The 22,466-nt window shown below is 46.8% G+C and overlaps 2 protein-coding genes across 2 annotated transcripts; one reads left to right on the forward strand and one right to left on the reverse strand.

Moving 5' to 3' along the window:
* Positions 1-126: 126 nt before the first annotated feature.
* LOC125513026 (uncharacterized) lies at positions 127-1,309 on the reverse strand. Its single transcript, XM_048678069.2, has one exon. It carries the CDS (start codon positions 1,304-1,306, stop codon positions 410-412), a length of 897 nt encoding a protein of 298 aa, XP_048534026.1. The 5' UTR covers positions 1,307-1,309; the 3' UTR covers positions 127-409.
* A 2,021-nt stretch (positions 1,310-3,330) lies between these two features.
* On the forward strand, positions 3,331-4,143 carry LOC147966671 (uncharacterized). Its single transcript, XM_087530916.1, has one exon. The coding sequence runs from the start codon at positions 3,331-3,333 to the stop codon at positions 4,141-4,143; it is 813 nt and encodes a 270-aa protein (XP_087387042.1).
* The last annotated feature ends 18,323 nt before the right edge of the window (positions 4,144-22,466 follow it).

Below are 22,466 nucleotides of genomic sequence, written 5' to 3' on the forward strand. Positions count from 1 at the left end.
AAATCAAGAGAAAAAAAAGTATGAAAAGTTGATAAAAAGAGATATGTAAAAGAAAAAAGAAACATACTAACGTCATTCGATTGTGACTTAACCAAGTCTCTAGCCGCATCCCCGTACCGTAACTACTACTATAAATCCCAGTATTACCCACCACAAGAATTACATTATTATTGGTGTGCACGAGGGTGATACACCTCTACGGCACAAGATAAATTTCTCTTAGGAAAAAAAGATGAACACTTCAAAATCCACTCATCTCATCTCTGACATCCGCTGTCACATTACTCTGCTTGCTTGGCCATCATTCCTCATACAATCTTTCTGTATGGAATTGGCTCCCGATGGCAGAAAATGTACCCTAAACCGAGCGAGAAACCTCCTCAAGATGATCTCGCCGCCGGCGAAACCTTCAACCTCTAGTACATGATGAGAGACCTGCCAGGCAGGACAGCTGACAGATCGGCGGCAGATCCCACAGAGAGTCGCAGGGGTCGTTCCCGATGTCGAACCCGTCGTCCTGCTCCTGTTGGACGACCCCGCTCATGGCGGCGCCGGGCGACGCGGAGTCTTGATCTTGCTTCTCCGGCCTCGCCCCGTCCGCGATCACCCGGCACTCGGCCACGTTGCGTCGGGCGGCGAGCGTCGGGACGGCGGGGCTCAGCGTTGCAGGCCATGGCTGATGCTCGAGGTGTTGATGGAGCTGATCGCTGCCGTGGCTGATCCACTGGTGGTAAGTCATGTGGTTAGAGAGGCTGGTGGGACTGGGAGTCGGGGTGTGGTGGGCGGCGGCTCCACCGGCGCTCATGGCGAAGCTGATGGTCGAGCTGGTGCTGCTGGTGTTGTTACCGGCGCTGCCATTACTAGCTGCCGTGGCGAGGCTGATGGTAACAGCGGGCTGCTGGGACGGCGCCCGCGGCGGCGGCGGCGAGGCGCTCTTCTTGAGCTTCTTGTGGGTGAGCAGGGTGCGGATCCTGGACGCCAGCGGCGAGTCCGGCGGCGAGGAGGCGGCGGCGGGGGCGGCGGTGGCGAAGTTGGTCCGCGTGTTGGAGCCCCGGAGGAGGCATGCGGCCTCGTCGTAGGCGCGCGCGGCCTCCTCGGCGGTCTCGAAGGTGCCGAGCCACACCCGTATCTTGTGCGTGGTGTCCTTGATCTCCGCCACCCACCTCCCCGACGGCCGCTGTCTCACCCCGACGAACTTGCACTTGCTGCTACCCCTCCCCTTCGCCGCCGCCGCCGCCGCCTTGCCCACCGCCGCCTCGTACTGGCATTGCTGCTGCTGCTGCTGCTGCTGGAACTGGAGCTCCATTGATTAATATAATTATCTCTCTCTCGAGCTGGTGTAGTCTGGTCTGAACTTTTGGGGGAGGAGGCTGTGCATGAATTTAAGGGAGGGGAGGCGCTGGGGCGAGGTCGTGGAGGGCTTGTCATGGCGCGCATGTCTGTAATGGCGAGATCTTTGTTAGTGGGGTAGCGGGAGGCTGAGTTTTCTAGGGGCGCTAGACGGCAAATCCCGTAGGTTATCTCGATGTTTGATGTGGTCGTACGTCGTGGCTGGCATGTTTGTCCTCTCCCCAGGTTGACGACAGCGCCCTTTGTTTTCAGGCCGGGCGACGCGCGCTACGTGTCCATCCGGGCTTCGATCGCTAGCTGCCGCGCGCGCCATGTCCTCGCCGAGGAAGGGGCGACCGACGGATTATTAAGGACGACGAGCGACGTGGGGCGGATGAAGAAGATGTGACGAGGAGGAGGGAGGGAGGGGGTCACGTTTTCCGTCGAATTGATTCATTAGTTCCTTGTGTTAGATAGAGCCCGCGCACTACTGCTGAGTAGTGATGACCAACGAGTTTTGTTTATTGATGCTTCTTTTGGGGACGCCATTTGTCAGGTGTGTTGATGATTGGCAGTTGCAATCAGTTGCAGTCTTCGCCGTGCTCAAATATGAATTTGGCTGGTCATTGTCATGTATATACAAAATTCAACATGCATCTGCCCGCTCCATTAGTGGTTCTTCGTCCGTGCATTTCAAATGGTAAACCACTCGGCCGGTATACCTATGACCTAGCCGGCGTTCTCTTCGTCTGCAACATGGCACGCATAAGGGAAACAAAAACCATGCTTAAACTTTTCTTTTAGGAAGGTCAAACACCATATATTAAGTAGCATAGACCCTTAGAAATATCAGTCTTGTCATATCTCAGTTATGTCTCAGTACATGCTATATTCGTCAGATCTTACATTGAGATATGTATAAAAAAATCAGTTTTTTCTTTTTTCTTTTTTACATGTCATGTTATTATTATTTTTTGCGGGGACATGTTATGTTATTTGACTAAGGCTTGGTTAAATTTCAGTCGACTGAGACCTAGCCACACCCAATATCAGTCTTGTTAAATATCATTGTAGAAAATATATCATTGTTAGAAAATGAGAAATACACCCAATTTTTTGGGATGTCAAATTCTTCTTCCTTCTGCATCCACCGGCGTCGCGTCGTGAGCAAAGCTCGTATCCGCCTCTCAGCCTTTGATGCAACGGAGCAAACTTGTTTAAATCCGAAAAGTTGTAGAAGCAGCGACAGAAAAGTTGTCAAGGTAGACCGGAAGATGGAGGTGGCTGCGGTATGCATAGTAAAGACTCCCAAGACCACGCGCGCCAACCAAATCCGGACGAATCTACGAAAGACTAAAATCATGAAGATCCACTGAAGACACACCTCCACCGACGCTAAGTGCACCGACAAAATGAGAATAGGAGAGGACACTATTCCTACATCGGAATGACATCTCCACCTCCCCACCCCAATCAAGACACTAAGACTACATGGCAAAGCCAGGCTGAGTCGCTGCTAAAGGTCGTCGGCATGCTAAGAGCATCTCCAATAGGGGCTCAAAAATTCCTCACACAGTAAAAACAGTCATTTTTGTGCTTCGGAGACAGAAAACAGCACTCCAGCAGACGCTGTAAAATAGAGCGTGCACAAAAAGTTTTGGCGCACGGGTGTGCGCGCGGGCTGCTGCGCTGCAATTTTGGGGTGCCGGATTATGCGCGTGGACACGCTCATAAGCTGCTTTATCCACAAAGGTGTTCAAATAAACGAGTACAAAATATGTAACCATGAATTTGTGAAACTTGTGTTTTTCTCTCTCATGTGTTAACACACAATCTAAGCCAAACAACAACAACAACAACAACAACAACAAAATACTGAGTGATTGACAAAAAACTACCATTTTAGGGGTTTGCGTCCCACAGAACTACCACTTTAAAAAAAGTGACCGAAAACTACCAAAATTTTCTAATTTTATGACTAAAAACTACCACTTTCAGATAATGACCAGTTTAGACTATTTAAACGTGTTTATGACAGGCGGGGCCATCTGTCAGCGGACTCAGCGCGACGTGGCGTCAAAGTCAACTTCACAGGAGAGGCGGACGACGAGCGCCCGCGCGTGGAAGCTCATCGGCAGGAACCTAGCGGGGGCGGCTACGTCGGGAAGGGCTCGAGGTCAGGCGCGAGCGTCCTTCAACACGACCTTCACTGTGGACGTGGACGGCGACGACTCTGACGCCGCGTCGTTCGTGGTGCTCCTCGACAGCTTCCCGTCGGTCAACATCGGGAACGAGAAGTATGGTCCTCGCTGCAACACTAGCAACTCGGTCGTGCTCGCTCCCTCCGTGCCGAACGCCACCAACGGCCTCGCCAACGTTGAGGTCGGCTCGGTGAGCTTGTACGGGCCGCGGCCGCCGCCGGGCATCGGCCTGAACATCACCATCACGCCCAACCGATCATCGCCCGCCGACACCAGCCAGCTCGCCGTGCGGATCGAGTACGACGCCCCCACGCACCGCCTCTCGGTCTACGCCCACGACACGGCCGCCGACTACCCGCCCGTCAACAACAGAACCACCCTCCTCCTCGACGCGCCACTCGACCTGGCCGACTGCCTGCCCGCCAAGGCCGCACTGGTGGGGTTCTACGACTCCATGGTCCCACGCCGGCGTCCGGCAGGGGCGGCTGCGTCGGGGCCGGTGCGAGGAAGCGGCTGGGTGGGGGCGCGACGCCGGGCCCTCCCTGCTGAGCCCGATGGAGGGCGGCAGGTTCAGCTGCTGCGCGTGGGCTCGACGCCGGGCCCTCCCCGTTGAGCCCGGTGGACAGCGGCGGAGGTGGCGCGCCGGTGCAGACAAGGTGTTTGGGAAAATGCCACAGAGAGGAGGAAGAAGGAGGAGGTTGACGCTGACACGTGGGCCTCACTTGTCATAAACACGTTTACATCGTCTAAACTGGTCTTTATCTGAAAGTGGTAGTTTTTAGTCATAAAATTATAAAATTTTGGTAGTTTTCGGTCACTTTTTTAAGTGATAGTTCTGTGGGACGCAAACCTCTAAAGTGGTAGTTTTTTGTCAATCACTCAAAAATACTCTACTAAATACTGAAGCTGCCAAAAGCCCTTGGTTTTTCCAAAACTGCAAATTACTATAGTACTCCTTCCGTCTAGGTGTATAAGTCACCTTACAAAGACAAAATAATCCCAGAACACTTAGGCGTGATACATTAATTCTCACCTCGTTTTTTGTTTCTTGACATAAGTAAAGGAATCAACCAATAAGAGATGTGGGACGTGTATATGCTTTCAATGACTTGAGACTACCACACATGACATGCAGTGCTCAGTTCATTGCATGCAATGCAATTAATTAACAAATAAGCATTAAATTCTCTCGTTTTCCCCTTTGTCTTGCTCACGGTGCACAACCTAAGATGACTTATGCACCTAGACGAAGGGAGTACTCATGGTCAGTTTATATATTGTGGTATTTCATGGCTGCATGTTATGATATTGTGGTTTTCACATATTTTTGTTTTAAAAATATTCTGTCACCAAACATAAACTAGAAGTATCAAACAAAAGAAGTTCTTCAATATATAAGATATAAGTGTAAATGTTTCATTTAATTTTATTTATGTTTGGGCTCGAATAATGAGGGTTAACTGCAAACAGACAAATGACATACTCCCTGCGTCCTTGAAAAATTGTACTTTCAACTTTGTTGAAGGGTCAAACTATCTCAAATTTTGACCAAGTTTGTGCAAAAATATATTAATGTTTGTGAAACCAAATAGGTATATGACGAAAATATATTTTATCATGAATCTAGTGCTACTAATTTGATGCCATATGTTGGTCCATTATTGTACTATAAAATACGGTCAAATATAAAAAAATTTGACTTTTCAACAAAGTTAAAAGTACACTCTTTTAAGGATGGAGGGAGTACATACTAGATCAGCTTTATTATAATTAAAGAAGTTACTTAAAGAACACAGGCACTTGTTGCATTGTGAGGGGGTGTTTGGTTTAGAAGTCCTAAAACTTTTTCTAGTCCCAGGGACTAATAAAAAAAAACTCTCCAGTAGAGTCTTTTTCTAGTCCCTGTAGAAAAAGTCCCTCTCGTTTAGTTCTTAGGGACTTTTTAGAGACTTTTTCTAGTCTCTGGGACTAAAAAGTCCCTGAACCAAACACCCCCTGAGTGAGTGCAGCAATCAGAGTCACTGGACTACCCTCACCCTCAGAAAATGTGTGTATCAGCTGCCCCGGTTTCCCCAATTTCTCTAGTGTAACTGATGCTGCGAAATCATCGTTGGCCTCGAGATTCTTGAGCTGAAAAATGGTAAATGTAGCCAGCACAGACTTCAACTTGCTGTTGAGTTGGGTGCTGGTAGCCGAGTCTGAGTGCACGACGTTGATCCAACAGAAGCTTCGACCACTTGGTAGGGGGCACAGAAACTGCCTTGTTGAGATGTGGTCTATTGGCCCAACGAGGAACTCCCGGATGGGAAGCCACTTGGTACCGTTCATGGGGAGGGAGAAGAGCATGATTGCATCAACATTATCGTTGCTCTTGGTTTTTGTACAGGCGGCAAACATGCGATCGCAGAGGGGTGTTGGCTGCCCGATGAAAGGCAGGTTACTGCCGTCGACAAGTTCCCATGTTTTCTTGGCGACATGGAAGACGTAGGTGCCCTCCTCTTGTTGCAGGGAGAGGAAGATGCGTCCATCTACGGCGGCGTAGGACCCGACGCATACCTCCGGCGGGTTACGGAACTCGATCGGGGTGAGTCTGCAGGGGAAGAAAGGCAGTGGCGGTAGTTCCTCCCAGTAGGCAAAGCACTCCTTCTCGGTGGCGTAGGGGTTAATGGAGGGGATGCCATCCTCGAAGCTTATGACCTCGATCGAACCATGGCACGAAGTCCGTAGAGCATGCCCCCGTGCGAGATCAGGACGGGCTTGTGCTTGGGAGACAGGACTGGCGGGCCCTGGATCACCTCCGACGTGCTGGCGTCGTAGGTGATGGTTCTCTTGCCGCCGACGCCGACGATCCAGTCGCTGCCGTGCGTCGAAGAATTCACGGCGACGAAAGACATGCCGGGCGCGCCGAAGGGTACCCGGCGTGGCTCGGCGGCTTGATTACCTCGCACTTGTTCTCGGTCTGGTGCTCCACCACCAGGTACAGACCATTGGGTGGTACTGGTGCGATCTTGTCAGCGGGACGGTGTGGCTCTCGCCCTTCTGATCTTTTTGTCTCTTTCTCCGCCCCTGCTCTGCTGCTCCTCGTCTCTATCTGGTCTCCATGTTCTCCTCCGTCGCCATGGGGGGGAAGTTAGTTAGTTAGGGTTTCGCTCACAAACAGCGGCGGTGGCGGTTTTCTCTGCGATCGACATGTGGTTGGATGGTTAGAGGGACTATGGTATCCCCAGTCCATCAGAGTTAAAATCCTGATGCTCGCATTTTTTTCTGGATTTATTTTAGAATTTCCGGCGATGAGCATTCAGTGGGAGGAGATGTTCCCGTCGATGACGATGTGCCTACAGTGGCTTCGTAAATTTTAAGATGATATGTCGTCTCAGTTTTTCGGAGGTGCTCATATGGGTAGGGTGTGTGTGCGCGCGTTCATAGGGATGAGTGTATGCGCGTGTATATAAACGCATGTGTCTGTACTGATGTTAAAAAAAGGACGCCGGTAACTGCCACACGTGTGGACGTTAAGGAATCTGCCCACACGTTCTATGTGGTGCCTAAGAGGACCAACCCACGCGTCTGTGTGTGGGCAAAACAATTAGCGCCCACACGCCTTTTTTTCCCTCCCGATCCCTCTTACACGCGTGCGTGTGGGCGTTAGGTCCCGCACGCCCCACGTGACACTTTACCGCGCGCGCCGCAGTTGCCATGGGCCGGACCCTCGTCCATGTTCGTTTAAGTGCAGTTGCCATGTCGCTGAACACGATTGCCATGTCGGACAACTACAGTTGCCATGTTTGCTCAACTGCAGTTGTCATCTCAGGTCAAAGTTCCAGATTGCCATTTTTTGGACAACTACAGCTATTGCCATGTGTGGTCTGGTCTACTGCAGTTGCCATGATTTCAAAATTTTAGGAGTTGCCACCTACTAACACTGGACAGTTGCCATGTAGCGCTACAAAAAAAGGCATGGCAAATAACATGTTCGGGTAAAAGAGAGAGTTGCCATGTGCTCACAAGCACGCTAGGGCAGTTGCCATTTAAAAAGAAAGAGTTGCCATCTACTTATGTGCATGCTAGGGCAGTTTGCCATGTACCATGCAAAACATATGACAACTGACATGTTCGGATAAAAAAAAAGAGAGTTGTCATCTGCTTGCAATCATACTAGGGCAGTTGCCATGTACACTGCAAAACGCATGGCAACTGGCAGCTTGATGGGGAGAGGAGGCGGGTGTGTGGGCGAGATGGCAAACGCCCACACACCAGCCCTTATGCGTGACTGAAAAACTGGTGTGTGGGCGAACTGATAAATGCCCACACACCGGCCCCTTCATGTGGTAAAACAGATGTGTGGGCAACCTCTCTCACACACCACGCACGCGAGTTGTCCTATGTGACATACAAAATCAGCTAATTCGTGTCAAAATTCGTGCAGAAATTACTGGACGGTGATGAAGACATATGGACGAGTTGACTAACGCCCATACGCGTGGGCGATAACATTTTTAAAGAAAAAAAGACTTCTCCATCCGGAAGCGGAGGGGTGGGAGAAGAGACCGAGAGAGAGACGGGCCAGAATCTAACGTCAAGGGCGGTGCGACGGAAAATCACGTGATTCGCACTAAACCAAACCGAAAGAAAGCAGGCGGTAAACCAATGGACGTAGCCAACGTGCCAATATATAGACGCCGGCCCGCCAGCCCAAATTTGGGCCCGTCGCACATGTACGTCCGATTAAAGCCCATTGACCGTCAGATTTAAGACCCTTTTCGTTCCTACCACACTGTTTCTTTCTAGGCGACTGATAGGCGCCGATGCGCTGGCCCAAATTCGGGTCAGTCGCACCCTATACGTCCAATTAAAATCCTTTAACCATTAGATTCGAGACCCTTTTCGTCCCTACCATGCCGTTTCTTTCTTTTCCCCTTGCAAATCATGTGTGCACGCACAGCGGGCGCGAGCGCCATGGACAAGCGATGTGACCCGCCAGATCTCCGTCGCTCGCCGGATTTCCACCGCTTGCCACCTCTCTTCGCAGCTCCAATTCACTGTCATCGCACGCCTTCCTCGTCTCGTCTTCGTTTCAGCACCACCACCAGCCGGATGTAGATCTGTCAAACGTCGGTTCTAGCAACTCATGCTGCCCACCATAGCACGGTTCGCCCCCTCTGGATCACCACCATCGTCGACCTGCACCACCGGATTCGAGCGAAAAAACACATCTCAACAAAAAAAAGAACTCCAATGAGTTGCAGCAAACCCAAAATCGGTTCCAGCAAAAAAAATTAGTAGTTTCCAGCAAAATGACCTAAACAACTAGCAAACTCAGTAATATAAGATATAACTTCAAAACAATATAAACAAGAATAGAAAAACATTATGCAAAATGGACGTATCAGGCCCGGGGCTATTATTCCCATCTACTCTCGTAGAATAAACTCCCAGTGGCACTTCATACACTCCATTGTAATCCCTCGCATCAGGTATACCGGCCATGAATAACAATACCAAGCAGTATGGAGGGTATTACTCCTCACCGGAGGACCAAACCTGGCTAAAACCCTTGTGTGACCCCTGACCTAAGACTACCAACCGCGCTAGCTAGTTATCCTACCGATGGTACTGACGGGATTGTGCACCACCAATTGGTAATCACGCTTTAACGTATTTTCGAAAAAGTAAATTGTTTATACTTGAATGTTTACAATTAAAAAGGTAAAAATAAAATGCAAAATGTATACAAAAATGAAGAAAAAAACGAGAAAGGTGAAAAATTAAGAAATAATAAATGGAGAAAACAAAAAGAATTATTATAGTTTTCCACAAAAAATTTAGAACATCAAAATAAACAATAAAAATAAGAATAAAATATCAAGCACCACACAAAAGGCAGTACCACAAAAAATCTATAGATGTTTTTTAAAACTCTTGCACTATTAAAATGTTTATATTTCTTTAAAAATGGAATGAATACAAACATAAAAGTGAAAAATAGTTAAACCAGAAAATATATAATAAAAAGGATAATTGAATAAGGAAAACTAAATATGGGAGAAAATAGGAAAGATAAAAAATAAGTTTAAAATGGGAAAGCAAAAAATGAACTGAAAAAAGAAAAAATAAGTACCATCAAAAATTGAAAACTAGTACCTCAAAAAATGAACCGATAATTATATAGAAAACCCCTTTAAAAAAATACAAAGAAGCAGTTGGAGTGTGAACCACTAATTGGTCGACTCAAGAGGGTGCCCACGGGCGATTTGGTATATAGAAAGAAGTTTGGTGGATCACTTCCTTAAGAGAAAAACTCTGTCTTGCGGTAGTACTTCCATGAGAGGATTCCTTATTTAGCGTTTCCTTAAACGGAGTTTCCTATTTGTGAACAATATTTCATTTCTATTTGATACTCACTATAATTTTTGTTCTTAGTATGACACTCCAATCATTTTTCACCACTAACTGTGTTATGGTGCCTTGAAAAGACAATGTTTCACCTGGTACACCTATGTGAGACATCTTTGCTTCATATTTATCTCAGTATGCGGGTCCCTTTTCCATCATTTGTATCTCAGTACGTGGGTCCCATTTCTCACCAAACAAATAATAGAACTGGAGGAAAAATATACATCGCCAAGGATAAATAAATCATGAATGGGGTAGTTTTTCTCTTGTTTTCCTTTCAGTTTCTTTGTTCTTTTTCTACTTATTTTCCTTTTGTTTCTTACTTAAAAATATAAAAACTTTGTTTACCAATATATGGAAAAAAATTATAGCATCTAATGCACTTTCCTTTTCAAAAATATTTATGATTGTTCTCAAGGTATACAAAATCTAGGATTTAATAACAAAAAAAAGGGAAATAGAGAAAATATTATGTGCCTGTTTAATGGGCCGTGCCCGTGGCCAGCATATTAGTGTTCCCTGTGGGCGAGGTGAGCTTCATGCTTGCTGAAGACGATATATAGACGCTCCCACTAGGAGGAAAAACTGTTTCTTGCTGCCCCTACAGGCTTTGTGGTCGTGCTCTCCACAATTTTTTTTTTAACACACACTCCACAATTTGTGTGGGGCGCGCGCGCACTCAGGATCGAGGAGGATACGTACGTATGTGCCGTTGCTGAATCTAACGACATGGCGACGTCTGCCTTTCGGCCGCTTGGAATTATCTGCCGATGTGATGTGATGCAACAACTGACCAAAGACAACGGCCAGGCAATCGACGCCAATTATATGACGCGGGGCTCAACTGTAGCCTCTCCCAGTCCATAAAACAATTCCCGCTTCCTTCTCCTGTTGGTTACCACTCCTACATCCCAAGCAGGCGAGCACTAGTGCTGCATGCTAACTGTACACTAACTAACAATCTGTGCCGTTTCGCGGAAGCAGATCGAGGAAACTGATGAACAACATGAGCTTGGTTGGTTCGTTAGTTGGCAGGTTGTTTGTTTACACTTCTCGCCACAATGCTGAGCACGATGGATCCACCATATCAGCTACTAATATCTTCTCGGAGCTTTATTCTATTGGATGACAACTTTCGAATTAAGTACTTAGGTTTTCTGATTACGTATATGATCTACCTGCCTGCTTATACACTATACCTGCCTGCTTATACATACGGTAGCTAAGCATGTCACCGATGACGAGGGTTTGACTCTCTCACGTTATTACGTACTCCTCCCTTCTCTCCATGCGTTTACTCAGCTGTGATGATAGTCCCTTGCTTGCTGCATGCTCGTACCATTTTTATTCTTTAATTTTTTCCCTCCTGCGTGCGTGCATCCGATTCTCATGCTGACGCCTCCTCGTACCTTGCCACTTTCATAGTCTACTCAACTGCCTTTCTTTTCTTTTATTTTACTTTTTGCAGAAAGTTGTGACCTTAATCTGTGTTGCAAGTATAGGAATATACCTATGCGCTTGTATGTTCACTTTTCGTCCATCACATCAACTACCAACCCAAAGAAGAAAAAGCAACATCCATCCTTAACGCCACCCATGTTCAGTGATGGACCATTTCAGAATTTCTTGGGCAACCTGTCGATTTAAAAAGAAAAGGAGGGGTACCGCCGTGAATGGCGGCGTATCCACATTGTTAGGCATGAGATCATACTGGATTAAAAACTACCCCATCGTCTCTTAATATAGTGCGTTATTACATATAACATACTTACATATTGAATATAATAATGTCTTATATTATGAGACGTGTATATTGAATTAATAACATCCTATATTATATAAGACCGAGGGAGTACAATATTTACAAGCAAGTGGCCGGTGACCTCATTTGATTCCACATGCTTGTAGCTTTCACTTCACTGGGGAGTTTTCCTTGGAAGGCTTGGAGAGGGAGGGATTGAGAAAGTATCCTTACGAGCTCGAGCTCAAATGAACAGTAAAATCAAAAAAATAAGTGCTTCCAATTTTTTTGTGATAAAATTTGACAAATGTTTTAAGTGTTTTTTCATCATCAGATCACATTCGTGGAAGACGCGGCAAAAAAAAAACAGTGCTTCGGAGCATTGATTTTTTTTGTCACGCCTTCCACGAATGTGATCTCATGATGAAAATTTGCAAGCACTTATTAGAACATTTATCAAAGTTTACCACAAAAGAATTTAGTTTTTTATTTTACTATTCATCCAAGTTCATTTGAGCTCGAGCTCAGCACGTCCGAGGGATTGCCGCTATGTTTCCGTTACACTATTGGGGGGGGGGCATACATGGCTGGTCCTGTCATTTTAGTGGTCCTGAGAAAAATAAGAATACAGGCCCTTAGACTACTTATGGTGGGAGTAATATAAGTAGTAACATGCATGTCACATAAGCAGAAGAAAGTGACGTGTCATGTAATTAAAGAGAAGAGAGATAAATAAAGTAGCATTATTTGCTACCATCACATAGCGCTTTTTAATGAAAAATGACTCTACAAACTAATAAATAAAGGTCTCTATGTTATCATACTTATGACACTACCCACTATGTCATCCATTAGTAACATAGACTAGTAACTTATGCATGTTATCTAAGTTACTCCTTACTATGACTAGCCTCAATATAAACAGTTAATACGACTAATGCGAAATGACACATATACTCCGAATAATCTTATTGTAACGCCCTCGATGCGGCTATATCTTCTACGTGTTGAAGGACGACTTAGAGGCATAACCGCATTGAAAGCAATGTCGCAAGTAAGGTAATCTTCACAACAACCCATGTAAATAGATAAAAAGGGGAAAGGTACATAGTTGGCTTACACTCGCCACGTCACACAAAATACATAAATAGCATTACAATTATCCAATACACTCATGGTCCGACTACGGTACCAAAATAAAAGATCAACCCCAACAAGCGACATGGTCCCGATCGCCCCAACTGGGCACCACTACTGATCATCAGGGAAAGACACATAGTAACGGCGTGAGTCTTCGTCTAACTCCCACTTGAGCTCAAGCGCATCATCTGGAACCGAGTCATCAGGCCCTGCATCTAGTTTGGAAGTAATCTGTGAGCCACGGGGACTCAGCAATCTCGCACCCTCGCGATCAAGACTATTTAAGCTTATAGGTAAGGCAAGGTAATATGTGGAGCTGCAGCAAGTGACTAGCATATTTGGTGGCTAACTTGTTCGCAAAAGAGAGCGAGAAGAGAAGGCAAAGCACAAACGAAGAACTAAAGAACAACCTATGGCAAACATTACTCCAACACCGTGTTCACTTCCCGAACTCCGCCGAGAAGAGACCATCACGGTAACACACGCAGTTGATTCATTTTAATTAAGTTAAGGTTCAAGTTATCTACAACCGGACATTAACAAATTCCCATCTGCCCATAACCGCGGGCACGGCTTTCAAAAGTTTAAATCCCTACAGGGGAGTCCCAACTTAGCCCATCACAAGCTCTCACGGTCAACGAAGGATAATCCTTCTCCCGAGACAATCAGATCAGACTCGGCATCCCGGTTCTACAAGACAACTTCGACAATGGTAAAGCAAGTCCAGCAACACCGCCCGAATGTGCCGACAAATCCCGATAGGAGCTGCACATATCTCGTTCTCAGGGCACACTCAGATAGGTCAAGCTACGAGTAAAACCAACCCTCGAGTTTCCCCGAGGTGGCCCCGCAGGCTGCCCAGTTCGGACCAACACTCAGAGGAGCACTGGCCCGGGGAGGGCGGGGGGTTTAAATTAAGATGACCCTCGGGCTCCAGAAACCCAAGGAAAAAAGAGGCTAGGTGGCAAATGGTAAAAGCAAGGTTGGGCATTGCTGGAGGAGTTTTATTCAAGGCGAACTGTCAAGGGGTTCCCATTATCACCCAACCGCGTAAGGAACGCAAAATCCGGGAACATAACACCGATATGACGGAAACTAGGGCGGCAAGAGTGGAACAAAACACTAGGCAAAAGGCCGAGCCTTCCACCCTTTACCAAGTATATAGATGCATTAAGATAACAAGATAATATAATTATATCCCAACAAATAAACAATGTTCCAACAAGGAACGGTCTCCAATCTTCACCTGCAACTAGCAATGCTATAAGAGGGGCTGAGCAAAGCGGTAACATAGCCAATCAACGGTTTGCTAGGACATGGTGGGTTAGAGGTTTGACATGGCAATTTGGGAGGCATGATAAGCAAGTGGTAGGCATCGTAGAATAGGCATAGTAAAAGAGCGAGCATCTAGCAAGCAAAGATAGAAGTGATTTCGAGGGTATGATCATCTTGCCTGCAAAGTTGTCAGAGTTGACTTGATCCTCGTAAGCAAACTCAACGGGCTCCTCGTTAGCGAACTCGTCTCCCGGCTCTACCCAAACAAGACAAACAAGCAAAAGGAACACAATCAACCACATGCAAAGCTCAAACAACATGATGCAAACATGGCATGCTATGCGGGATGCGATATGTGATGCATATGCAAGATTTGACATGGAATGATTGAACCTGGCCTCAACTTGGAAATCCAAGAGTTCCACTGGAAAGGTGAGGTGATTTCGGTTGAAATCGATATAAAGATCACCGGAATCGGATGCACGGTTTGGAAATGGCAAGCAAAACAAATATGGCACCGGTCTGCGATAAACAGCAAGTAGCCATCTAAATGCATCAAGATAAATATGCTACAGCACTCAAACAAGACAAAAAAATACATGGCAGGGGTCCACTCATGATGCTTGACAAAAGATGAACACTGAGCTACGGCCAATTCATCCATTAACAGGTTCAAACAAGCATGGCAAAAGTGCAATTGATAAACAGGTTTCAGACTTAGTGAAATTAACACAAGTCTGGAATTTCAGATCAGGTAGCACACTTTGGAGCATGAAAACTATATGCTACAGGAACTTAACATGGCAAGCAAGACATGACATGAAGCTACTCAAAGGGCTTAACAAAAGTCGCTTAGTGACCTTGAGCCAAAAGGGATCAGAAAATAAAATTGCAAGCATGTGAACATGGCAAAAACATAAGAAGATTACAGACTTAGTGAAAAACTGGAGCATGCAAATTTGTTAACGAGTAGGCATGTTTACGAGCTCGATGCACTCACTACAGAGCATGGCATGACAAACTAAGTATACACCCAACAAGGATACATATTATAGAAGCTATACATGGCAAGACCAACAACATAGCATGCACGGATCAACAACAACATCCTCGGCAAAATCGCTAACGAGTCAACAATCTGCCAGGATTCACGAAATAGCAAAAGTAGAGCTCGATTCACTCAAGCTAGGTTGCTCCGTAATTGCAAACAAAGACATGGATGGATATAGCACCACAATGTTAACAAAGCATCCTTACTGATCATCCTCAAAAGAGGCACGGATCACTAGGAAACAACATGAACATATGGCATATTGATAAAAACAGATCAAGGACTTAGAGAAATTCTAAGTCCCTGAAATCAGCATTAACGAATGCACTACTTTGCAAGCTTGTGCTAGTCACCACACATATCACAAAAATACATGGTAAGCACTTCTGTAAAGATGGCATGGCATATGACAAAACTCATGTAGAGCTCAGGAGCATATCATGCACACATTAATCATGGAAAAAATGACAAATAGCTATTTGATGCAGCAGATCTGACATTTATCTCATATAGCCCTCTTCCAACAGCATTTCGGGTATCAATATGAGCTCAAATAAAAATGATGCAATAAGATGAAATGATGTACTCTCTGAGGCGAACATTTTGATATGCTACACGCACAAAACGGAGCTACAGATGTGGAGTTACGACATGATGAAGATGGCAAAATAATTAAGGTTAGGGACGAAAAGTCAACCCCAAGATTTCGGATCTGAGATCCAGATCGCACGCGACTCGAGGATGGCTGGAGTTCCTATAGCGGTGCGGATTCCGAGGATGGCTGGCCAGAGTCCGAGGTCACCGGAGAAGCTCGTGGCCGGACTTGCACCAGAGCGGCGAGAGGAGGCGAGGCGGCGCGCCTCGGCGATGGTGCGGCGGATGGCGGTCGCCGGAGCGGAGGGAGATGGGCGGCGCCGGCGGATGAAGGTGGTGGCGCACGCTCGCTGGTGAGAAGAGGCGACGGCCGGCAAGAGCGAAGGCGGGCGGCGCTCGGGAGGGCGCGCCTGCCGAGCGAGGCGGCGACGAGCTGGGCCGCGGGGGCCTGGCTCGGGCTTCCCGGGCCGGCGGCGCGCAGGGTCTGGCGGGGACACGTGGCAGGCGCGGGTTGGTGCGGAGGCGGCGGCGGACGCGTCCGGTCCGCTCTGGACGTGTCCGGCGGCGAGGTGGAGCTGATTTTTAGGGTTAGGGTTGAAGGGGATCCGGGAATGAAAAGGAGGGGTCTATATATAGGCATAGGAGGAGCTAGGAGAGTCCAAATGAGGTGCGGTTTTTGGCCACACGATCATGATCGAACGCTCTAGATGATGGAGAGGGTTTTGGTGGATTTTGGGCCAAATTGGAAGGGTGTTGGGCTGCAACACACACACACACACACACACGAGGCCTTCTCGGTCCCTCGGTTAACCGTTGGAGTATCAAACGAAGTCCAAATGGTACGAAACTTGACAGGCGGTCTACCGGTAGTAAACCAAGGCCGCATGGAAAGTCTTGGTCCAATCCGGAAATGTTTAACCCCCACACACGAAAAGAGGTAGAAAGGACCATCGGAGGAGATAGGAGCACCGGAATGCAAAACGGACAACGGGGAAAATGCTCGGATGCATGAGACGAACACGTATGCAAATGCAATGCACATGATGACATGATATGAGATGCATGACAACGACAACAACACACGGAGACAAAATACCCGAACCCAAGGAAATAAAATGACTTAGCGCCGAAACGGCAAGAATTGGAGTACACATAAGATAAATTACATCCGGGGTGTTACACTTATCGTACTGCATAAAACTCATATTTGATTGATTAAATTAATGGTCAAATTTGACATAATACGACGATTGCTAACAAGTCCCGACGAAGGGAGTACAAGTGTGGTGATTTCATTAGATGCGTCACACCCCGAGACCGGGCCTAGGCGATGTTGGGGAACGTAGTAATTTCAAAAAAATTCCTACGCACACGCAGGATCATGGTGATGCATAGCAATGAGGGAAGAGTGTGATTTACGTACCCTTGTAGACCGACCGCGGAAGCGTTAGCACAACGCGGTTGATGTAGTCGTACGTCTTCACGGCCCGACCGATCAAGCACCGAAACTACGGCACCTCCGAGTTCTAGCACACGTTCAGCTCGATGACGATCCCCAGACTCCGATCCAGCAAAGTGTCGGGGAAGAGTTCCGTCAGCACGACGGCGTGGTGACGATCTTGATGTACTACCGTCGCAGGGCTTCGCCTAAGCACCGCTACAATATTATCGAGGATTATGGTGGAAGGGGGCACCGCACACGGCTAAGAATATGATCACGTGGATCGACTTGTGTATCTAGGGGTGCCCCCTGCCCCCGTATATAAAGGATCAAGGGGAGGAGGCCGGCCGGCCCCTATGGCCCGCCAAGGAGGAGTCCTCCTCCTAGTAGGAGTACTAGGAGGGGGAAAGAAGTGGGGAGGAAGAAGGAAAGGGGGGCGCCGCCCCCCCTCCTAGTCCAATTCGGACCAGGGGGAGGAGGCGTGTGGCCCACCTTTGGCTGCCCCCTTCTCTCTCCACTAAGGCCCATATGGCCCATTACTTCTCCCGGGGGGGTTCCGGTAACCCTTCGGCTCTCCGGTTTTCTCTGAAATCACCCGGAACACTTCCGGTGTCCGAATATAGCCATCCAATACGTCAATCTTTATGTCTCGACCATTTCGAGACTCCTCGTCATGTCCGTGATCACATCCGGGACTCCGAACTAACTTCGGTACATCAAAACTCATAAACTCATAATATAACTGTCATCGAAACCTTAAGCGTGCTGACCCTACGGGTTCGAGAACAATGTAGACATGACCGAGACACGTCTCCCGTCAATAACCAATAGCGGAACCTGGATGCTCATATTGGCTCCTACATATTTCTTCTCTTGAGTAGCAACTTACTTGCTGTTCTTTTTGAAGTATCCTATGAAGACACATTTCTCCGATTTGGGTTCGAGCTTATTAGGTTGAAGCTTTTTCACATAAGCATCGCAGCCCCAAACTTTCAGAAACGACAACTTTGGTTTTTTGCCAAACCACAGTTCATAAGGCGTCGTCTCAACGGATTTTGATGGTGCCCTATTTAACGTGAATGCGGCCGTCTCTAGAGCATATCCCCAAAACGATAGCGGTAAATCAGTAAGAGACATCATAGATCGCACCATATCTAGTAAAGTACGATTACGACGTTCGGACACACTATTACGCTGTGGTGTTCCGGGTGGCGTGAGTTGCGAAACTATTCCACATTGTTTCAAATGTACACCAAACTCGTAGCTCAAATATTCTCCTCCACGATCAGATCGTAGGAATTTTATTTTCTTGTTACGATGATTTTCAACTTCACTCTGAAATTCTTTGAACTTTTCAAACGTTTCAGACTTATGTTTCATTAAGTAGATATACCCATATCTGCTTAAGTCATCTGTGAAGGTGAGAAAATAACGATATCTGCCACGAGCCTCAACATTCATCGGACCACATACATCTGTATGTATGATTTCCAACAAATCTGTTGCTTTCTCCATAGTACCGGAGAATGGTGTTTTTGTCATCTTACCCATAAGACACGGTTCGCAAGTACCAAGTGATTCATAATCAAGTGGTTCCAAAAGCCCATCAGTATGGAGTTTCTTCATGCGCTTTACACCGATATGACCCAAAGGGCAGTGCCACAAATAAGTTGCACTATCATTATCAACTCTGCATCTTTTGGCTTCAACACTATGAATATGTGTGTCACTACTATAGAGATTTAATAAGAATAGACCACTCTTTAAGGGTGCATGACCATAAAAGATATTACTCATATAAATAGAACAACCATTATTCTCTGATTTAAATGAATAACCGTCTCGCATCAAACAAGATCCAGATATGATGTTCATGCTTAACGCTGGCACCAAATAACAATTATTTAGGTCTAATACTAATCCCGAAGGTAGATGTAGAGGTAGCGTGCCGACTGCGATCACATCGACTTTGGAACCATTTCCCACGCGCATCGTCACCTCGTCCTTAGCCAATCTTCGCTTAATCCGTAGTCCCTTTGTTCACCTTGCCATCCTTCTTATCCGCTAAATACTTGGGGCAGTTCCTCTTCCAGTGACCAGTCTGCTTGCAGTAGAAGCACTCTGTTTCAGGCTTAGGTCCAGGTTTGGGTTTCTTCTCTTGAGTAGCAACTTGCTTGCTGTTCTTTTTGAAGTTCCCCTTCTTCTTCCCTTTGCCCTTTTTCTTGAAACTAGTGGTCTTGTTGACCATCAACACTTGATGCTCCTTCTTGATTTCTACCTCCGCAGCTTTTAGCATTGCGAAGAGTTCGGGAATAGTCCTATTCATCCCTTGCATATTATAGTTCATCACAAAGCTCTTGTAGCTTGGTGGTAGTGATTGGAGAATTCTATCAATGACGCAATCATCTGGAAGATTAACTCCCAATTGAATCAAGTGATTATTATACCCAGACATTTTGAGTATAAGCTCACTGACAGAACTGTTCTCCTCCATCTTGCAGCTATAGAACTTATTGGAGACTTCATATCTCTCAATCTGGGCATTTGCTTGAAATATTAACTTCAACTCCTGGAACATCTCATATGCTCCATGACGTTCAAAACGTCATTGAAGTCCCGATTCTAAGCCGTAAAGCATGGCACATTGAACTATCGAGTAGTCATCAGCTTTGCTCTGCCAGACGTTCATAACATCTGGTGTTGCTCCAGCAGCAGGCCTGGCACCCAGCGGTGCTTCCAGGACGTAATTCTTCTGTGCAGCAATGAGGATAATCCTCAAGTTACGGACCTAGTCCGTGTAATTGCTACCATCATCTTTCAACTTTGTTTTCTCAAGGAACGCATTAAAATTCAACGGAACAACAGCATGGGCCATCTATCTACAATCAAACATAAACAGGCAAGATACTATCAGGTACTAAGTTCATGATAAATTTAGGTTCAATTAATCATATTACTAAAGAACTCCCACTTAGACAGACATCCCTCTAATCCTCTAAGTGATTACGTGATCCAAATCAACTAAACCATGTCCGATCATCACGTGAGATGGAGCAGTTTCATTGGTGAACACCGCTATGTTGATCATATCTACTATATGATTCACGCTCGACCTTTCGGTCTCTGTGTTCCGAGGCCATATCTGTATATGCTTGGCTCGTCAAGTATAACCTGAGTATTCTGCGTGTGCAACTGTTTTGCACCCGTTGTATTTGAACGTAGAGCCTATCACACCCGATCATCACGTGGTGTCTCAGCACGAAGATCTTTCGCAACGGTGCATACTCAGGGAGAAAACTTCTTGATAATTAGTGAGAGATCATCTTAAAATGCTACCGTCAATCAAAGCAAGATAAGATGCATAAAAGATAAACATCACATGCAATCAATATAAGTGATATGATATGGCCATCATCATCTTGTGCTTGTGATCTCCATCTTCGAAGCACCGTCGTGATCACCATCGTCACCGGCGCGACACCTTGATCACCATCATAGCATCGTTGTCGTCTCGCCAATTTTATGCTTCCACGACTATCGCTACCGTTTAGTGATAAAGTAAAGCATTACAGCGCAATTGCATTGCATACAATAAAGCGAAAACCATATGGCTCCTGCCAGTTGCCGATAACTTGGTTACAAAACATGATCATCTCATACAATAAAATTCAGCATCATGTCTTGACCATATCACATCACAACATGCCCTGCAAAAACAAGTTAGACGTCCTCTACTTTGTTGTTGCAAGTTTTACGTGGCTGCTACAGGCTTAAGTAAGAACCAATCTTACCTACGCATCAAAACCACAACGATAGTTTGTCAAGTTGGTGCTGTTTTAACCTTCGCAAGGACCGGGCGTAGCCACACTCGGTTCAACTAAAGTTGGAGAAACTGTCACCCGCTAGCCACCTTTGTGCAGAGCATGTCGGGAGAACCGGTCTCACGTAAGCGTACGCGTAATGTCGGTCCGGGCCGCTTCGTCCAACAATACCGCCGAACCAAAGTATGACATGCTGGTAAGCAGTATGACTTATATCGCCCACAACTCACTTGTGTTCTACTCGTGCATATAACATCAACACATAAAACCTAGGCTCTGATACCACTGTTGGGGAACGTAGTAATTTCAAAAAAATTCCTACGCCCACGCAAGATCATGGTGATGCATAGCAACGAGGGAAGAGTGTGATTTACGTACCCTTATAGACCGACAGTGGAAGCGTTAGCACAACGCGGTTGTAGTCGTATGTCTTCACGGCCCGACCGATCAAGCACCGAAACTACGGCACCTCCGAGTTCTAGCACACGTTCAGCTCGATGACGATCCCCGGAGTCCGATCCAGCAAAGTGTCGGGGAAGAGTTCCGTCAGCACGACGGCGTGGTGACGATCTTGATGTACTACCATCGTAGGGCTTCGCCTAAGCACCGCTACAATATTATCGAGGATTATGGTGGAAGGGGGCACCGCACACGGCTAAGAATATGATCACGTGGATCAACTTGTGTGTCTAGGGGTGCCCCCTGCCCCCGTATATAAAGGATCAAGGGGAGGAGGCCGGCCGGCCCCTATGGTGTGCCAAGGAGGAGTCCTCCTCCTAGTAGGAGTAGGACTCCTACTAGGAGGGGGAAAGAAGTGGGGAGGGAGAAGGAAAGGGGGGCGCCGCCCCCCCTCTCCTAGTCCAATTCGGACCAGGGGGGAGGAGGCGTGCGGCCCACCTTTGGCTGCCCCTCTCTCTCTCCACTAAGGCCCATATGGCCCATTACTTCTCCCGGGGGGGTTCCGGTAACCCTCCGGCTCTCCTGTTTTCTCCGAAATCACCCGGAACACTTCCGGTGTCCGAATATAGCCGTCCAATATATCAATCTTTATGTCTCGACCATTTCAAGACTCCTCGTCATGTCCGTGATCACATCCGGGACTCCGAACTAACTTCGGTACATCAAAACTCATAAACTCATAATATAACTGTCATCGAAACCTTAAGCGTGCGGACCCTACAAGTTCGAGAACAATGTAGACATGACCGAGACACGTCTCCCGTCAATAACCAATAGCGGAACCTGGATGCTCATATTGGCTCCTACATATTCTACGAAGATCTTTATCGGTCAGACCGCATAACAACATACGTTGTTCCCTTTGTCATCGGTATGTTACTTGCCCGAGATTCGATCGTCGGTATCTCAATACCTAGTTTAATCTCGTTACCGGCAAGTCTCTTTACTCGTTCCGTAATACATCATCTCGCAACTAACTCATTAGTTGCAATGCTTGCAAGGCTTATGTGATGTGCATTAC

This window comes from Triticum urartu, chromosome 6A, assembly GCF_056163025.1.
Source record: "Triticum urartu cultivar PI428250 chromosome 6A, HENAU_Tu73, whole genome shotgun sequence".
Classification (NCBI taxonomy): Eukaryota; Viridiplantae; Streptophyta; class Magnoliopsida; order Poales; family Poaceae; genus Triticum; species Triticum urartu.